This window comes from Pseudoliparis swirei, chromosome 13 (genome assembly GCF_029220125.1).
Source record: "Pseudoliparis swirei isolate HS2019 ecotype Mariana Trench chromosome 13, NWPU_hadal_v1, whole genome shotgun sequence".
In the NCBI taxonomy this organism is placed as follows: Eukaryota; Metazoa; Chordata; class Actinopteri; order Perciformes; family Liparidae; genus Pseudoliparis; species Pseudoliparis swirei.
In genome coordinates this window covers 2,764,076-2,782,575 of record NC_079400.1, presented here as the reverse complement: position 1 = coordinate 2,782,575, position 18,500 = coordinate 2,764,076, and the positions used below count along the sequence as shown (strand labels likewise).

General features: G+C 37.1%; 1 protein-coding gene across 1 annotated transcript; it reads left to right on the top strand.

Moving 5' to 3' along the window:
- Positions 1 to 4,310: 4,310 nt before the first annotated feature.
- Positions 4,311 to 13,399, top strand: LOC130203925 (uncharacterized). Its single transcript, XM_056430386.1, has 7 exons — positions 4,311 to 4,365; positions 8,261 to 8,380; positions 8,860 to 8,914; positions 11,080 to 11,117; positions 11,920 to 12,007; positions 12,251 to 12,524; positions 13,139 to 13,399. The coding sequence occupies exons 1-7, from the start codon at positions 4,311 to 4,313 to the stop codon at positions 13,325 to 13,327; spliced, it is 819 nt and encodes a 272-aa protein (XP_056286361.1). The 3' UTR covers positions 13,328 to 13,399.
- Positions 13,400 to 18,500: the final 5,101 nt, after the last annotated feature.

Here is an 18,500-nt window from a genome sequence, read left to right as displayed (position 1 = left end):
CACTGTGTTTGTCTCTCAACTGATTGTTCAACCATCCAAGATGCAGCACAATGAGAAAAAAAACGGTTAATATAATTGTTTATGTAATTTAAAAGGGGATTGCACATTATCCAACACTAAAATATTATATAAAGTATTGTTTTTTGCAATTACGCAATAATAGTAAACATGATACCCCAAAGTAATTGTTTCTAAGCGTTGGTGTCCTGGTAAAGGCAGCATATGATACAGAAAGCCATCTGTAAATTAGATTATCATATGAAGAGAATAAGGAATTACAAAACACAAACTAAAAGGATGATTTATCGATAAAGTAAGGCGATAGATTTGTCATAAGATAGATAGATATATACTTTATTAATCCCCAAGGGGAAATTTGTCATCACAGTAGCAGCACCAATAAACTAAACACACGAGAATAAAATATAAAAAACAGGGATGAAAGATATAGATGTATACAAGTAAAATATAAAATACAAAATGAAGTATATATATATATATATATATATATACACACACACAAACAAATATAATACAATGACTGCAAAGTATACAAAGTAAAATATAAAATATATATATGTATATATATATACAACATATGCATACACAATACAATACTAATGACCAGTGTAAAATTAAATTAAATATTAAATATAGACAGAGTGTGCAACAAGATAATTAAAACAATTCTGTACATTGCATTCGTAAAAAAAACATTATTTTCTATAAGTGGTGCTTCAGGGAACAAAAGGATTCGGTCTCTAAACGTTTATTTGTTTTTAGCATTAGAGGCTCACATGAAGCCGGTGAATCGTCTTGTTGGGACGCGGGGGCCTGCAGCCAGAGGATGGAGCTGTGCTCCACCAGTTATGATCTGTTATGATCTTCACTCATAAAGTAGAGTTCTGATGGCCTTTGGCTCTTTGTCTTGTGTTGACTAAAGATCAGCAGCTTCAGCCCTCTGTCTTTGTTTGACAGGTTTCAATCGCCTCAAATTAGAAGTAAGTTAACCCTCCTGTGACCTTCAAATAATATTTATATACTGAAATAATATCGGCATTATAATTATGATAACTATGATGATTTTTGTAGTTGCCTAATAGCGTAGTGCGTTATGGGAGCGGCGGCGCTGAATCGGTGTGAACAAATATTCCCCTCCTTCTGCCCGTGTTTACTTTGGGTTTTCTCTCCTTGTAAAAGCCTTGGAGTCAAGGGTCTTCAGGGGAATGACTGGCACTGCCACTCCTCCAGTCTTAGTCCTCCCTCCTTCCTCCTCCCTCCTGCCTCCTCCCTCCTCCCTCCTGTCTCCTCCCTCCTCCCTCCTGGCCTCATGAACATCATGTTGAAATTGTAATCACCACCGTCATTGCCGGGAACAGCAGGTTGGGTGGGGTCGAGAGTGGCAATAACACTTTGGACCCACAGTTTCTGAGAGGACACCGAGGCCGTTATTACGCTTTGATTGCACCTGTTGACTCAAGACAACATATTCATAAACTCGTCGGTGAGAAATTCAGCTGCATGTACCTTAATATCCAGGATTTCAGCCTTTATCTACTCTGAAACAACAACAAAAATTAAATAAAGTGATACTAAGATGAACCAAAGTTACAAAATATAAAAAAAATCTCTTCTGAATAAATTGACGATTCATAAAGGAGTGTGAGGACAATGTTGATTGTTTTTGGATGAAAAGTAAGGAATATCATTTGAAATGATAAAATCTAATATTCCATCACGGCCTTGATTATTTAACCCTCCTGTTGCCTTAGGGTCAATTTGACCCGATTCAATATTTAACCCTCCTGCCGCCTTAGGGTCAATTTGACCCGCTTCAATGTTTAACCCTCCTGTTACCTTTATATTTCCTAACATATTTTACCCTTTGGGTTCAATTTGACGCCAGCAATTAAAACCTCCAGAAAATTATTAGAATTAATATTGTTTTCCAAGTTTAAGTGTGAGGCACTTTATGTTTGTTTGTTGACTACCGAAAGAACACCGACATTAAACATTGAATTAACCCTAAGGCGGCAGGAGGGTTAAATATTGATTCGGGTCAAATTGACCCTAAGGCAACACAAGGGTTAAATTATGGATTTACATATTTAACTATATGATTTGATTCTATTTACATCATGTAATTCAATAATTTGACAAACAGAGAAAAAATAACTACTGTGTGTGTTTTAAGCAAAAAGTAAAAAGAGGTTCCAATATAGACATTTTTCAAAAGATTCTAAAATTCTTATTATTATTTAAAAAATGACTGTTAATTTCGATTCATGTGGAAGCCCCACATTGTGTAAACAGGTGTGTTTCTGTTTGTAAAACAAACCTGTTTTTATCTTGAGGCAATGTTATCCCTTTTTCCACTGACGCGTGATCGCACGGCTCATATACCTGATGACGCTGAAGTGGAACAAGACTTTAGTCCTCGGTTAATTCAGATTCATATCTGGGATCAAAGTCAACTTGGAGATAATAATCTGGTGGTGATGGAATAGCTCACTTCTCATTCAACCTCAAAATAATTGATTTTACATGACGTCCTTCTTGCCATCTTAAGGGGAAGGTGTAAAGCACACTTTGATGTCCCGTCAACCTTATTTTTTTGGCTGTTAAACTGTTTAACACCAAGATCTCACATCCTATGATGTCATCGCATCAAAGGTCACCTTATCCCTTGACCCACCCAGTTTTATTGGCCGCCTAGTTTCTGATAAGACAGCTCTAAGGGAGTTGAACCATTTTCTGTCATAAATTCATAAAATGACACGGCGAGGAATGTAATCTTTGTCCCTCTCATTCAATACGCCCTCCATAAGTAACGTATGATGTTTAAGGACGAGATGTACGAAGAAATGTGCTAAATGCTCGAGAAAGAAGCGCAAAATATCCTTTGTATTTGAGCAAGTGAACATTTTAGTTTGTTGTTCTTTTTGTACAAATCCTCCAGGTCAGTTGCACATGCTTTCAGCTATGGAGATAAATTCAGCCAGGAAATCATGCGATTCAAGAAGATTTTGACCTTTTTCATGACCTTGACCTTTGACCCGATCGATCCCAAAATCTAATCAAATGGTCCCCGGATAATAACCAATCATCCCACCAAATTGCTCTTGGTATAAGTTGATCCAGGCACATTTCAAATGCAGAACATGAGTTACCGATTCATATATTAATATCATTCACTCCTTACTGAAGATCCCGGAAATAATAATGAAGACCGACTACGCAAACACAAAATCACTACTCAGTATTTAATTTTCATGTGTTGACCCTTTTGGTGATCTCCATGTGCAGAGGTCCTCAAACTAAGGCCCGCGGGCCGGATATGGCCCCCTGAACAATACCAGAGACGCATTCAGATTTTTTCTTCAGTCTGGCCACGCAGATCCTAGACTAGCCGCTGTCAAATAGAACGGAATAAGATCCCGGAAAGGGTTATTAATATTTGGTTATGTGGCTTTCTGGAAAACAATACATGTTTACATTTAGGCACCCCTGTGATCGTCTCACTTTTTCTGTTACAAACTGACCCCCACCAGAGAAGGGACAAGTTATGTGGCCCTCACAGGAACAAGTTTGGTGACCCCTGCCCATGAGCGACAGCTGACCCTGATGAAGGAGGAACGTCTTTTCTTTGATATCATTCGTATTTACGCACCATTAAAACACTATTGATTTGAATATCTCTTGAAGCACCACATATGCAACACAAATATGAACACAGTGTTGTTAACTGTGATCCAACGATCGCAGCGAGCAGCACAAGCTCCAAAAGATGCTACATGTAGCAAGAAAGGTGCAAAGTCTGCAACACCGACAGCCGTCAGTGTTTTGTTTTGTTGGTGAGGCCTCGCAGCTGTTCAGCCAGCAGCTTGTGGAGCAACGAGCGCACTGGTAGAAAACACATTATTGTTGAAGAACTGAAAGCTTTAATCATAATCCAAAACCGCAAGGGCTATTATTATTTTTATTTAAAGTTGTTGTTGTGTGTTATTTTATCATCTTCTCTGGTGTCATTTTAAGTGGTTGCTAAAAAAATGTCATGCCAGCACTTTTTTGGACATTAACAGAAACAACCAAACAGACGGAGATCGATATGAAGATTAATAAACAAATGCATAAATGGCTCGTTTTTGTTTTTTTCTGGGAGTAAATGCACTTTGGCCCAGAGCGCCGCCCTCGGAGGAGCGGCTAATGATTAAAACTTCCAGTTTATGACACCTGAGTCTTCAAGCCTCGTCTCCTCAGCCCTCTCTGGCTTGCTTGCGGTGAAGGTTTTTACAGGAAGTTATTTTGCGATGGCTCAAGAAACCAAACTGCTCTTGGTCCTTTGGCTAGCTGTGGCCTGTTCTGGTAAGTCAAATTTATTTTAAATCCTAAACATAAAAAAAAAATCTTTGTCAGTCGTTAGTCTCTGAAAAGTGTCTGTTTGAGCTTTTATTTAATAGAAGTAGATATAAAAAGAGATTCATTGTATTGAGGGAGAGGAACCACAAGTCCTTCAGCTGCTGTCAGGCTGCACAGCACTGCAGCAGATCAATGGAGATCCTGGAAAACTCAGCACGTTACTTTATTTCCCCCTGTATACAGGACTGTCTCAGAAAATTAGAATATTGTGATGAAGTTCTTTATTTTCTGTAATGCAATTTTAAAAACAAAAATGTCATGCATTCTGGATTCATTACAAATCAACTGAAATATTGCAAGCCTTTTATTCTGATTTATTGCTGATTATGGCTTACAGCTTAAGAAAACTCAAATATCCTATCTCTAAATATTAGAATATCATGAAAAAGTATACTAGTAGGGTATTAAACAAATCACTTGAATTGTCTAATTAACTCGAAACACCTGCAAGGGTTTCCTGAGCCTTGACAAACACTCAGCTGTTATAAATCTTTTTTTTACTTGGTCTGAGGAAATATTAAAATTTTATGAGATAGGATTTTAGAGTTTTCTTAAGCTGTAAGCCATAATCAGCAATATTAAAAGAATAAAAGGCTTGCAATATTTCAGTTGATTTGTAATGAATCCAGAATGCATGACATTTTTGTTTTTTTAATTGCATTACAGAAAATAAAGAACTTTATCACAATATTCTAATTTTCTGAGACAGTCCTGTATTTAGTATTTAGTATTTTGTTTTTTTAGTATTATTTTGTGTTTTATATTTATTTTCATTGATGCTCTGATGTGCACCGTTGCTTTGATTTTTGAAATTTCCCCAGTGGGACAAATAAAGGAACATCATATCATATCATATCATATCATTGTATGGTTTATTAAATCTTAATCCAATGATACTCATGCGAGTGAAAAATGGAAAGTGATAATGCAGACTAAGATCTGAACATTGTTCCTCATACCAGTGTACCTATTCGCTCAATAACCTAATATAATAATAATAATGTCTTTTATCTCAGTTTTGTTTCAAATAATAAATCCAGACATCCAGCTCCTCAGGAACCACTAGTTAAAATGAAGTGCACATAAAATGTTAATATTTAAGTATTGTGTTGATGCATATAATCTGACTGTACTTTATAACTGTGTTATTACCTTCCCATCCTTTAGCAGTCTATTCCAATAAGGAAGTCCCTCTGATCCCATAAAACCCTCAGGTCTACTTCATGCTCCATATGACTCAGTGCGTTTACATGATGGTATAATTTGAATCTTGCTTTAGTCGGACTATGCTATCTTTTGGGGGATCTGCTATTATCCCAATATACATGGCAGTGAGTAATTTGAATCATTGGCCGAAAGCATGTCATATCCGATACGATAGGTGGTGCTGTTTTCATTACAACTTGTGGTGATACAGCCGTTTCCGCTTGACCTCTTCACCACCACCAACAACAACCAACAACAACAACATCAACATTTCGAGAAAGAACCATGAACTTTAGTATGTTCAACTCCTTCAATACATGAAGCATAAATTCTGTCTGCTCTTTGGTCCAGCAATGTGTGGTGGCTCTTGTGTTCTCCATCGCGTTGTTTGTTTGTTTTCTGCCGGCCAGGCTCCCGGCAGTGACAACTTATCGTCTCTTTCGACTTCCGGGTCACGACATGGGAGGGAGGGGGGAGGAGGGCGGCGGGATCTCAAGCATGCGCAAAGACGCAAAGTCCAGTTCCTAATCCAATTCACCGTTACATGCCGCGATAGTCGAATTATCAACCGGATCGAGTTATCCAGGGGTGTTAATCGGATCGTAGTCGGACCGCACATAGTCGAACAAAGGTGTTTACATGAAACGGATAATTCGATTTCAGTCCGACTAAGCCAGTTATTCGAATGCATGTAAACACGGTCAGTTAGTGAAGCCTAACTGAGTTATGAGGCAGACATATGAACAGTTATTTTTAATTTTTGGGATTAATATGAAAGGAGTAAATTGGTGTAAAAGAGTAGTGCCTACATAAAAAGGAAAAACGCGTTTTGCATTTTAATTCATGTCTTTGTTTGATATGTTTTTATAAGACATTTCCTTACATTCTCAATGTAAATGTGACATACTGCTCAGAAATCCTTCACCTTAGTTTGGATTTTTTGGGGGAGTTGGGACACACTAATAAACGTCTTCTAAACGTATCAATCAACTGAAACCTTTGTATCCGACAGCCCTAATTCCTTCTAAATTCTTAGGATATTGGATAAATCACTGTCTCAACATCAATGAATGCAACATTTGGCTGTGGCACCAGATAATATTGAAACCACTAACCCAATGATCCAGTTATATTCACTATAATAACAATGAAACACACCGCTCAGTCTATCTCATAGTGACCCGCTGGATCTTAAAGCTGTAATTATCTTTGCTGTGATTGATTCTTTTTAGCTTCAGGTAAAGAAACGGCAATATACGTAAACCTAGTGCCTAGACTAGATCAAATAAATGTGCCGATTCAGCAGTTGCATGACATGAGCATTGCATGTTTTCTTAGGAATACATCACACTTGTTTTCATGTAGCTTTGGATACAAATGAAGTTGTACACAAATATATATATATATATATATATATATATATATATTTAAACTGACTGTCTTGGGCTTTGTGTTTACACAGTGTTTGGGGGTGGCACGTCCCTCGGAGGGCGAAGGCATGATCCCATCTGCTCTGCATCTGATTGGCTTACCCTGATATTCTTATTTGAACTATAACCGATCCTCATGCCTAAATTAACATATTAACCAAAACCACAAAGACGATGGGTATAAGCCAGTCAGAGTGGGGCGGGTCATGACTTCGACATCCCAGGAAGTAAGACGTGGTCGACATAATTCATGCTGCTGTATCATAAAGATGTGTATCTTTCTATTTCTGCATATTATTTCAGGATGGCTGGCATTAGCTGTTGCTAACAATTTGCTGTTTTAACCCCAACAGGCGGAACTCCAAGTGTAACAACTCCAACACCAGTTGTTAGTACTCCAAGCGTAACAACTCCAACACCAGTTGTTAGTACTCCAAGCGTAACAACTCCAACACCAGTTGTTAGTACTCCAAGCGTAACAACTCCAACACCAGTTGTTAGTACTCCAAGCGTAACAACTCCAACACCAGTTGTTAGTACTCCAAGCGTAACAACTCCAACACCAGTTGTTAGTACTCCAAGCGTAACAACTCCAACACCAGTTGTTAGTACTCCAAGCGTAACAACTCCAACACCAGTTGTTAGTACTCCAAGCGTAACAACTCCAACACCAGTTGTTAGTACTCCAAGCGTAACAACTCCAACACCAGGTGTTAGTACTCCAAGCGTAACAACTCCAACACCAGGTGTTAGTACTCCAAGCGTAACAACTCCAACACCAGGTGTTAGTACTCCAAGCGTAACAACTCCAACACCAGTTGTTAGTACTCCAAGCGTAACAACTCCAACACCAGTTGTTAGTACTCCAAGCGTAACAACTCCAACACCAGGTGTTAGTACTCCAAGCGTAACAACTCCAACACCAGTTGTTAGTACTCCAAGCGTAACAACTCCAACACCAGTTGTTAGTACTCCAAGCGTAACAACTCCAACACCAGTTGTTAGTACTCCAAGCGTAGCAACTCCGGATAGTCCTTCTACAACAACACCAGTTCCTACAACCACAAAGATTCCAGGTAATTCCATCTGTTATTTCTTCTGTTTCCATTGTGTCGTTGTTTTAGACACTGTGCCATGCTGTAAATACTAATACTAATTGTTGTTGTGTGCGTATTGTGTTTTTAAAAAAAAATTTGACTTTAAAGGGCCTTGTGATGGAAACCCATGCAAAGATGGGAGCACCTGTGAGCCTCGTTTCAATGAAACCCATGTGTGCTTGTGTTTTGCTGGTGACTATAATTATACGGACAACATATGTGTAACTGGTGAGTATTTGTTTGCGTACCGCCATGAGATTCTTACTCCATGAGAAAGGGATTTACGAAATGATCGTACTCAATTGTCGGCCTGTGTGCGTCTGTGGGATTTAGAAGAAGCATGTTACACAAGTTACTGTAATCAAGTATCTGTAATTTTCTCAGATTCATGAAGTGTATATTCCAGCACCTCTTAATTAAGGTGCTAGAGTCTGTTTATTTAATCAGCAAAGTAAATGATAAAAACCTGCTAGTTGGGACTATATCGTAGACAGAACCATGGACATCCTTACGTCAAGAGATGATGTCATACATGGCTTCAGTCTAAGTGTAGCCTTTATTCATTGGACAGATATGGGAGTGGGTCTGTCTAAAGTACTTAGCAGCAAGAAAGTGAATTTCCTAAATTGTTGAACTACTCTTTTCAATGAAAGGTTTGGACAGAAGTGTATCTACAACTTCTCTAACATGATGTTGTCCTTTTAAAGCCAAAATCTTCCCTGGAAAACTCATCCTGAATGACATAGAATACGATGACAAAATGTCGGTGACTACATCACCAGAATTTCTATCTACTTCGTTAATAATTACTGAAAAGGTAAGCAATAAGTTATCTCCTCTTTTTATATGGCTGTTATTATTAATACTATACTGTAAGGCTTTTTCAACCCATTGCGTCTATGTTTTTTATATTCATCATCTTCATTATTAATAGTGATACATATATTTAATAATAATATATTTTATTTGTGAAGTAAAAGGTATTCACAGGAGTGAGGGAGAATATCTAAGGGGTTCACGGAGAGAGTACCAGGTGGAGGAGGCAGCAATGAACCCCGAGTCCCACTGGGATTTATGCACAATGATCTTTAAACCTACAGTAAACTTTAACTAAAGTCTATATGCCAGTCGTATCATAATTATAATCCTTAATTTTCTGCCTTGAAACACTTTTGATATTTTTCATGCAAAAATACCCTAAAAAACTGTCTGTAGAGTTCACTGACAACAGTAGTTCATTTAACTCGCCTGTGTTACAGTATAATATTAGAATATTAAACCTGATTTGTGTGGTAATACACTATAATGGCTATATGTCACTAACAATGACATATAAAAACTCAAACGAGACACAAAGCAAGAAATACATACAGACATTGTTCAAAACATTCACATTTACAGTATTTTTCTTGGAATAGTTGCAAAGAAAATGTGTAGCCATATCAAAAACTGTTATTATAGCCATCAAATGCAGGAATGAATGTATTTAAAGGAGCTGTGCATTCCCGATCAGATGATGTCATCATCTAAATTTGATTTTCTTCTCCTCCTAAAACACAGCTCGATAAGGTTTTCTTGAGCTCTGGTGGTATCTCTCGAGTGGTGAAACTCAGTGAGCCGTAAGTCACAATGTTTTTTTAAATCATTTGTCTGTCAATATCGAACCTGCAGCACACTGACAGCATATTGCACTTTATAATTGCAGAACATAATCATGATCAAGTGTGATTTTTGTCTACAGGGTCTCTACGTACAGGAAAGTGTCAACAAAAGGGGTCAATGCAACTGTAGATCTCATCTTCAAAGATAATGATGAAATCGATACAGAAGCAGTTAAAGAAATATTCAAAAATTACACGTGTGATACGTGTTCTCTGGCAAATACAACCTATGCTCGTAAGTTTATCTTCCAAGTATATCTGTCAGTTCTTTATCTCGTTTGAAGGATGACTTTTATCGAGATAACACTCAAACAAGACGTCGATTTAAAGTACATGTCACTGTTAGGGCTTTGAAATGCAGCACAGCCATTCAGCACAATACATTTCATTCATTATCATTATTGTTATTATTATAGTTGCTCTTATATTATGTCATTTGTTTAGTTTTGTTGTTGTGGAGTTTACTTTTTTATTTCCTTCAGCAGTTTCTTACTGCTTAAAACGTAAATCCTCCTATTGTTGTGACATCGGGGCCCATCGCCCTTTCACATAATGCAGGTTATTGGTTGAGATGACCAAAGGGTCAAACTTCAAAAACAATCTGATTACACATGCATTTCAAGGCCTTCCATCATTGTACATAAAGAGTATCATAACAGAGCCAATAAGGTCTGCCATTTCTCAACTCCTACCTTCATATCAGTTCAAATAATGTGGATATTTTTCTATTTTGTACCTCTGTAAGACTTGTTTGAGTTAGGTGTACTGACTGTCTTCTTTCCCCCTTATTCTTAAGCCGGGAATCCGTGTGATCCCAATCCCTGTGATAATACTTCTTCAATTTGCAACCCGGAAGAAGGAAAACCGTATAATTGTACCTGTTTGCCGAATTACGTCGAGACAAGCTACAGTGACAGAAGCTGCGTTGGTGAGTGCGTTTGATTTGTGTGAAAGAGGTACACTTCGGTCTAATAACCTTTGTTTATCTAAAGCGCAAACTTTCTCGACTTTTTCTACTTTTGCAGCTTGTCCGATCGGAGAGATAAGACCTGAAGGCACCGAAAAATGTCAGGCGTGAGTGTTTAAATGTCATATCATGTTCTGAAAAATATAAAAATGAGTGTTTATATAATCATCCGTCGAATTATATTTTGACAACACAAATCGTAGCGAGGAGGGAAAAGATGAGCGGCACTGCATATAGGATCTGTGTTGACAGAAAGCGTGGTTATAAATGTAAACTTATTCATTCTTCCTGTCTTTCAGATGTGGATTTGGTTTTTCTGGTGAAAACTGCAAAGATGGTGAGAATACAAAGTTGTTGATAACACACAACAAATTAGTTGAGCTACTTTATGAGGGATGTGACGGTAACATCGCTTCCCTAAATCATGTTCATAGGCTCCTCCTGGCAAATGCAATGCGCTATACAATTATTAATATGTGCTGCTATACAATATTTCTGGCCAAAGTCGAGGCTTAAATTAAAAGCTGACCGAGCTTTTGCCGTCAGAATCCCTCGACTTTGGAACGACCTACCGGAGAGGATAAGGCTTTTAACTTCTTTTAAATCACTTCTTAAAACCCATTTTTATAGAACAGCTTTTTAAGTGATCTCGTCCTTTTATGCAGAACTTTGGTTCCCCCTAATTTAGTTTGTCTGTTTTTAATTTTTAATTTGAATTTTAATATATATATATAAATTCTTAGTATTCCATTTGTTTTGCCTTGACTCTGTAGAGCACCTTGTAAAAAATTGTTTTAAAGGTGCTATATAAATAAAGTTATTATTATTATTTCTACACATTAAATGTAAGAATGTACGTGATATAGTGATATATTTGTTTCTCTACAGCAACTGTATTCGCTGTTAAATCATTTCCATGCTGACAAGCCACGGAATTTTTTTTGCCGATATTTTTAAATGCTGACTAAATTGAAATCCCTTGAGTCAATGTCCCACTGCTCCCTCTGGAAAGACTTTATAACTGTCACATGAGACGTGTCAACACGGTTTGATGTTTGGCCTTTATCGTGAATCCCTTTTTTGATTTAGTTTGAAAGGACATATTTTAATAGCGTGGCTTTGTTCTCGTGTCCCGTTAGCATGGCAGCTGGCGGTGGTCGTCGTCGGCTCCGTGCTCGGGGTCACGCTGCTCATCGTGGCCATTGTTCTTCCTATATTGGCAAGCAAGTGAGTTTCTCATCTATTCATTCACACGTTCATGCCTGCCAATCTCTGTCATGTTTCTTACGCTACACATTAACTTGTATGCAACCCTTCAGATTAATTATGAACCTTTTGTGTTACACACAGTGCCATTTCATTTTAGACACACAAACATTTTTCAAATAATGTCGTAGAAAAGACCATAATGCGGAAATACAGCGAGTAACAGTACGGAGTCATGTGTGCTGTTTTTATGACCTTGTCTAGATCCTCAAAGAGCTCCAAGATGGACGCAAGTGCTGACCTGGGGAAGCCTTACGTCAGCCACCCTCCCGCCCAGCAACCGATGGTGAATAGCAACTTCGCTAAAAGCCAGGCGGCCTCGTTTAACGGGCCGGCCAATGGGCTGTCGCCCTTTGCCAACGCCGGGTTTCCTCGGATCCCAAGGGCCACAACCACAAACAGCTGGGACAGCAGAACCAACCTGGAGATGAATCTCAGTAACAGCCGACAGAACCTGATCCCCGCGGGGAGGAACTCGGTGAGTGTGAACAAAGAAAAGCAACTCCTGTGTTTAAAAACTTGAGATTCTGCAACTGTAAAAGTTCGGTCTAAAAACAACATCAAGTAGAATGCTGAGCAGAAAATACACACACACACATACAGACGAACTTCCATATATGGAAGATGTATGTGGAAGTATGTGTGTATGCGTGTGTGTGTGTGTGTGTATGTGTGTATGCATATGTATATATATATATATGTATATATGTGTATGTATGTAAGAACAAAAATAACAAACAAAATAAAAATTAAAAATACAATATAAAACAATATATATATTTTTTTATTTTTTTATTTGTTATTTATTTTCTTTATTTTATATTAATTTTCTGATTTATTTGATTTTAATTTAGGATAGGAATTTATAAGCATTTTTTGCTTCTACCTATACATTTTCAGTCGTTCTCTTTTGTATATTATATAGAATAATATTGAATTGTATTTGATTTGATTGACTGAATAAAAAACACAACCAACAACCAACCGACCAAAATACATTAAAATGTTCTGCTGGCCAGGAAAAGAGAACATCTGGGACATGTACGCCTGGTATTGCATCCCTCTGATGAAGACATTTTCTTTTCACTGTAGCGGTTCCGTGACGACGATGACGACATGAACCCAAACGCTCAGGTTCGACCTCAGGGCGGCCAATACGCTCCAACTCGCCCCCAGAACAATCCCTACGCCCAGAACCACGCTCAGAGCAACCCGTACGCTCAGAGCCAAGGCAACAGCAACCCGTACTACACGCACGACAACGGAAGGAGGTTCAATTAAGGGGGAAGCACCCAGTTTGATCCTAAAGTGACATTTGCCCAGATCAAAAACTGGCTGTAGTTTTTTTTTTTTTTTTTTAAACCTCAGAATTATTATTTGTCATCTTTTTTTGCATAGATAACTGAACACTATTATTATATGGTCAGAGTTGTAAGAACAGATGCAAAACGGTTGCATAGGTCTTGAGCGATGGCTGAAGAAATGTGCTGTCGTGTGAACTTTATTCAACCAATTATAAGATGTCATAAATAATTCCTGTCCTTTGTTAAAGTTAATGATATGAGACTTTTCACAGGTTAATTATTATATATTTTATTTGTTGATCAATTTAAATATCACTCGCTTAAGAACGTCTAATTATGAAATTGTTGCGAGTTGTTTGATATTGTCCAGATTATGAATTTACAGGTAATAATTGTGTGTGTAATATGCGTTGTGTTTATGATAAGTAAACATTTTCTGTTGCACTTGGTTTTCGTTCGCTGTAATTTAATGAGATATACCTTCATATTAAGGCGTTTTAGAGGCCTCAATATATGTTTTAGTATAATTTGTGTAAAATGTTTACATTAAAATAGTTTGATGTTCTATTTCGTACAACTGAACGGATATTTTGTTTATTTTTAACCACGTTCATGTCCAAATGAGACCAAACTGGTATTCAACAGGGATACAACATATTAGTTCAATAAGTATACCACTTATTGTATTGTATAAGTTTGTCATTGTCACTCATATATATCATTTTAACCATAAAATGTTTAAAAACCAGTACATCATTTAAAATAAAGGGCTTTCCACATTTACATGGATTTTGTCAAATATGCTCTTCTTCTTTTTGGGTGGGTCTCACAGCGCCATCTAGTGGCCACAGATGATAACACTATATTTGTAATCCTTTTAGCTGACAGTGGCATAACTCATATATTTCCACCCCACTTTATTTTTTTCACAACTTTTTGGAATGATTCTTCTCCCCCCCCCGATATTCCTTGGAATTTTCTTCACAATTAGAAGTGGGCCTTGTGTTACGAAGTGTGCAAAGCTATCTATTATATGATCACTGGAGGGTGCCAGAGTATAACCAATACAAGTAATCGTTCAGTGACGTCAGGATCATCACACAGTGTGATGCATTCTGGTTTGTGAGGTGCCTTAGGTGGACCAATGTGTTTATCTGAAAGTTCACTTTAATTTAATGACATATAGTCCATAAGAAGAGACACTGCTTGTTATCATTTTGTTTTTTTTCTTAAATCACTGAATTGTCCAAGTGAAGTCCATCTCAAGAACAAGCTTAATCTACCGTAATCACGGCACTTGAGTTGAAAGCACATCAAGAGTGTCTTGTTTTCAAAGCATTGGAACAAACTATTTCTCAGTAACTTGCAACAAGAGATAAACATCGTGCAGTCAGAAAAACACCAGATTTTAAGCCTCGGTGTCTGGGAACAACACTGAATTTGTGTTGTAAGAAGTTAACATCTGATTTGTTGAATTGTTGATACACCCCTCATTTACTTTAACACTGAATTTTTAACACTGGGGAATTTAATGTGTACAATAAATGAAGCATGAGAAGGATTCAACGTGTGGTTGAGCAAAATAGGTTTGAATGTTGCATTTATATAAAAAATACAAAAGTTGTATCTACAACTTATTATTGAAGCACTGTTACTGTACAACCCCTTACCTGTATGCACTTATAAATGACCTATCAATAGTACAATCAATTTGTTGCAGAAATAATGTATTTGGTTTTTATTCTTTAAATGCCTATCATACCACTTTTTTGTCCATATACACGATACTTACCTGTGTGTGTGTATACCACACGTGCAACCTGTAATACATTGTGTTCTTAAGGGCCCTTTGTAGGATGTAAAGAACTGATGAAAGGCAGCTGAAAAACTCTTATTATCACTGTTCTCAGGAACTATATATATATATATGTATATGTATATACAGGACTGTCTCAGAAAATTAGAATATTGTGATAAAGTTCTTTATTTTCTGTAATGCAATTAAAAAAACAAAAATGTCATGCATTCTGGATTCATTACAAATCAACTGAAATATTGCAAGCCTTTTATTCTTTTAATATTGCTGATTATGGCTTACAGCTTAAGAAAACTCAAATATCCTATCTCTAAATATTAGAATATCATGAAAAAGTATACTAGTAGGGTATTAAACAAATCACTTGAATAAATCTAATTAACTCGAAACACCTGCAAGGGTTTCCTGAGCCTTGAAAAACACTCAGCTTGGTTCAGTAAACTAAATCACAAGTATGGGGAAGACTGCTGATCTGACTGCTGTCCAGAGGACCATCATTGACACCCTCCATCAGGAGGGTAAGACCTAAAAAGAGCGCAAAATCCAAGTTGCTTGAAATCCAGTGTGAAGTTCCCACAGTCAGTGATGGTTGGGGAGCCATGTCAGCTGCTGGTGTTGGTCCACTGTGTTTCATCAAGTCCAGAGTAAATGCAGCTGTGTACCAAGAGATTTTAGAGCACTACATGCTTCCGTCTGCTGAAAAGCTCTATGGAGATGAGGATTTCATTTTCCAGCATGATCTGGCACCTGCCCACAGTGCCAAAACCACCAGTAACTGGTGTACTGACCATGGCATTACTGTCCTCGATTGGCCTGCCAATTCCCCTGACCTGAACCCATAGAGAATTTGTGGGGTATTATGAAGAAGAAGCTGAAAGACACAGTACTACGCACGACAACGGAAGGAGGTTCAATTAAGGGGGAAGCACCCAGTTTGATCATAAAGTGACATTTGCCCAGATCAAAAACTGGCTGTAGTTTTTTTTTTTTTTTTTAAACCTCAGAATTATTATTTGTCATCTTTTTTTGCATAGATAACTGAACACTATTATTATATGGTCAGAGTTGTAAGAACAGATGCAAAACGGCTGCATAGGTCTTGAGCGATGGCTGAAGAAATGTGCTGTCGTGTGAACTTTATTCAACCAATTATAAGATGTCATAAATAATTCCTGTCCTTTGTTAAAGTTAATGATATGAGACTTTTCACAGGTTTATTATTATATATTTTATTTGTTGATCAATTTAAATATCACTCGCTTAAGAACATCTAATTATGAAATTGTTGTGAGTTGTTTGATATCATTGTCCAGATTATGTCTCGCTCGTTTATGAATTTACAGGTAATAATTGTGTGTGTAATATGCGTTGTGTTTATGATGAGTAAACATTTTCTGTTGCACTTCGTTTTCGTTCGCTGTAATTTGATGAGATATACCTTCAAATTAAGGCGTTTTAGAGGCCTCTATATATATTTTAGTATAATTTGTGTCAAATGTTTACATTAAAATAGTTTGATGTTCTATTTCGTACAACTGAACGGATATTCTGTTTATTTTTAACCACGTTCATGTCCAAATGAGACCAAACTGGTATTCAACAGGAATACAACATATTAGTTCAATAAGTATACCACTTATTGGATTGTATAAGTTTGTCATTGTCACTCATATATATCATTTTAACCATAACATGTTTAAAAACCAGTACATCATTTAAAATAAAGGGCTTTCCACATTTACATGGATTTTGTCAAACATGCTCTTCTTCTTTTTGGGTGGGTCTCACAGCGCCATCTAGTGGCCACAGATGATAACACTATATGTGTAATCCTTTTAGCTGACAGTGGCATAACTCATATATTTCCACCCCACTTTATTTTTTTCACAACTTTTTGTAATGATTCTTCTCTCCCCCCCCCCCCCCCCCCCCCCCCGATATTCCTTGGAATTTTCTTCACAATTAGAAGTGGGCCTTGTGTTACGACGTGTGCAAAGCTATCTATTATATGATCACTGGAGGGTGCCAGAGTATAACCAATACAAGTAATCGTTCAGGGACGTCAGGATCATCACACAGCGTGACGCATTCTGGTTTGTGAGGTGCCTTAGGTTGACCAATGTGTTTATCTGAAAGTTCACTTTAATTTAATGACATATAGTCCATAAGAAGAGACACTGCTTGTTATCATTTTGGTTTTTTTCTTAAATCACTGAATTGTCCAAGTGAAGTCCATCTCAAGAACAAGCTTAATCTACCGTAATCACGGCACTTGAGTTGAAAGCACATCAAGAGTGTCTTGTTTTCAAAGCATTGGAACAAACTATTTCTCAGTAACTTGCAACAAGAGATAAACATCGTGCAGTCAGAAAAACACCAGATTTTAAGCCTCGGTGTCTGGGAACAACACTGAATTTGTGTTGTAAGAAGTTAACATCAGATTTGTTGAATTGTTGATACACCCCTCATTTACTTTAACACTGAATTTTTAACACTGGGGAATTTTACTGTGTACAATAAATGAAGCATGAGAAGGATGCAACGTGTGGTTGAGCAAAATAGGTTTGAATGTTGCACTTATATAAAAAATACAAAAGTTGTATCTACAACTTATTATTGAAGCACTGTTACTGTACAACCCCTTACCTGTATGCACTTATAAATGACCTATCAATAGTACAATCAATTTGTTGCAGAAATAATGTATTTGGTTTTTATTCTTTAAATGCCCATCATACCACTTTTTTGTCCATATACACGATACTTACCTGTGTGTGTGTATGCAACACGTGCAACCTGTAATACATTGTGTTCTTAAGGGCCCTTTGTAGGATGTAAAGAACTGATGAAAGGCAGCTGAAAAACTCTTATTATCACTGTTCTCAGGAACTATATATATATATATGTATATGTATATATATATATATGTATATATATATATATATATATATATATGTATATATATATACTATATGTTTATATGTATATATATGTATATATATATATGTATATATATATATATATATATGTCTGTAGTAGCACTGGTTTCAGCTGCAGAGAGTGAGAACTTCCTGCTTCAGTGTTACACAAAAATGTGTGGTTACAATTTATTGCTGATTCAGACAACAAACCTACGAGTAAAAGTTAATCTTAGATGAAGTTTATGTAAAGGAGCCAGCCATAAAAAGGTGTATTCCTCCATGTCACATTATTGGTCTGCTGGGTACTCTGCGTTCTACATCTCCATCCCAAAGGCAGTGTCTTCCCCGGCTCATCAACAGTCAGATTTAGCATGAGTCTACACACATCGCCCAACTAATACCAAAGTTAAATT

Excerpts from the sequence above, each read along its gene's own strand:
- LOC130203925 (XM_056430386.1), top strand. The coding sequence starts at position 4,311 with ATGGCTCAAGAAACCAAACTGCTCTTGGTCCTTTGGCTAGCTGTGGCC. Across the intron at positions 11,118-11,919 it reads TGGTGAAAACTGCAAAGATG|CATGGCAGCTGGCGGTGGTC; the intron begins GTGAGAATACAA and ends GTGTCCCGTTAG. Across the intron at positions 12,008-12,250 it reads CTTCCTATATTGGCAAGCAA|ATCCTCAAAGAGCTCCAAGA; the intron begins GTGAGTTTCTCA and ends GACCTTGTCTAG.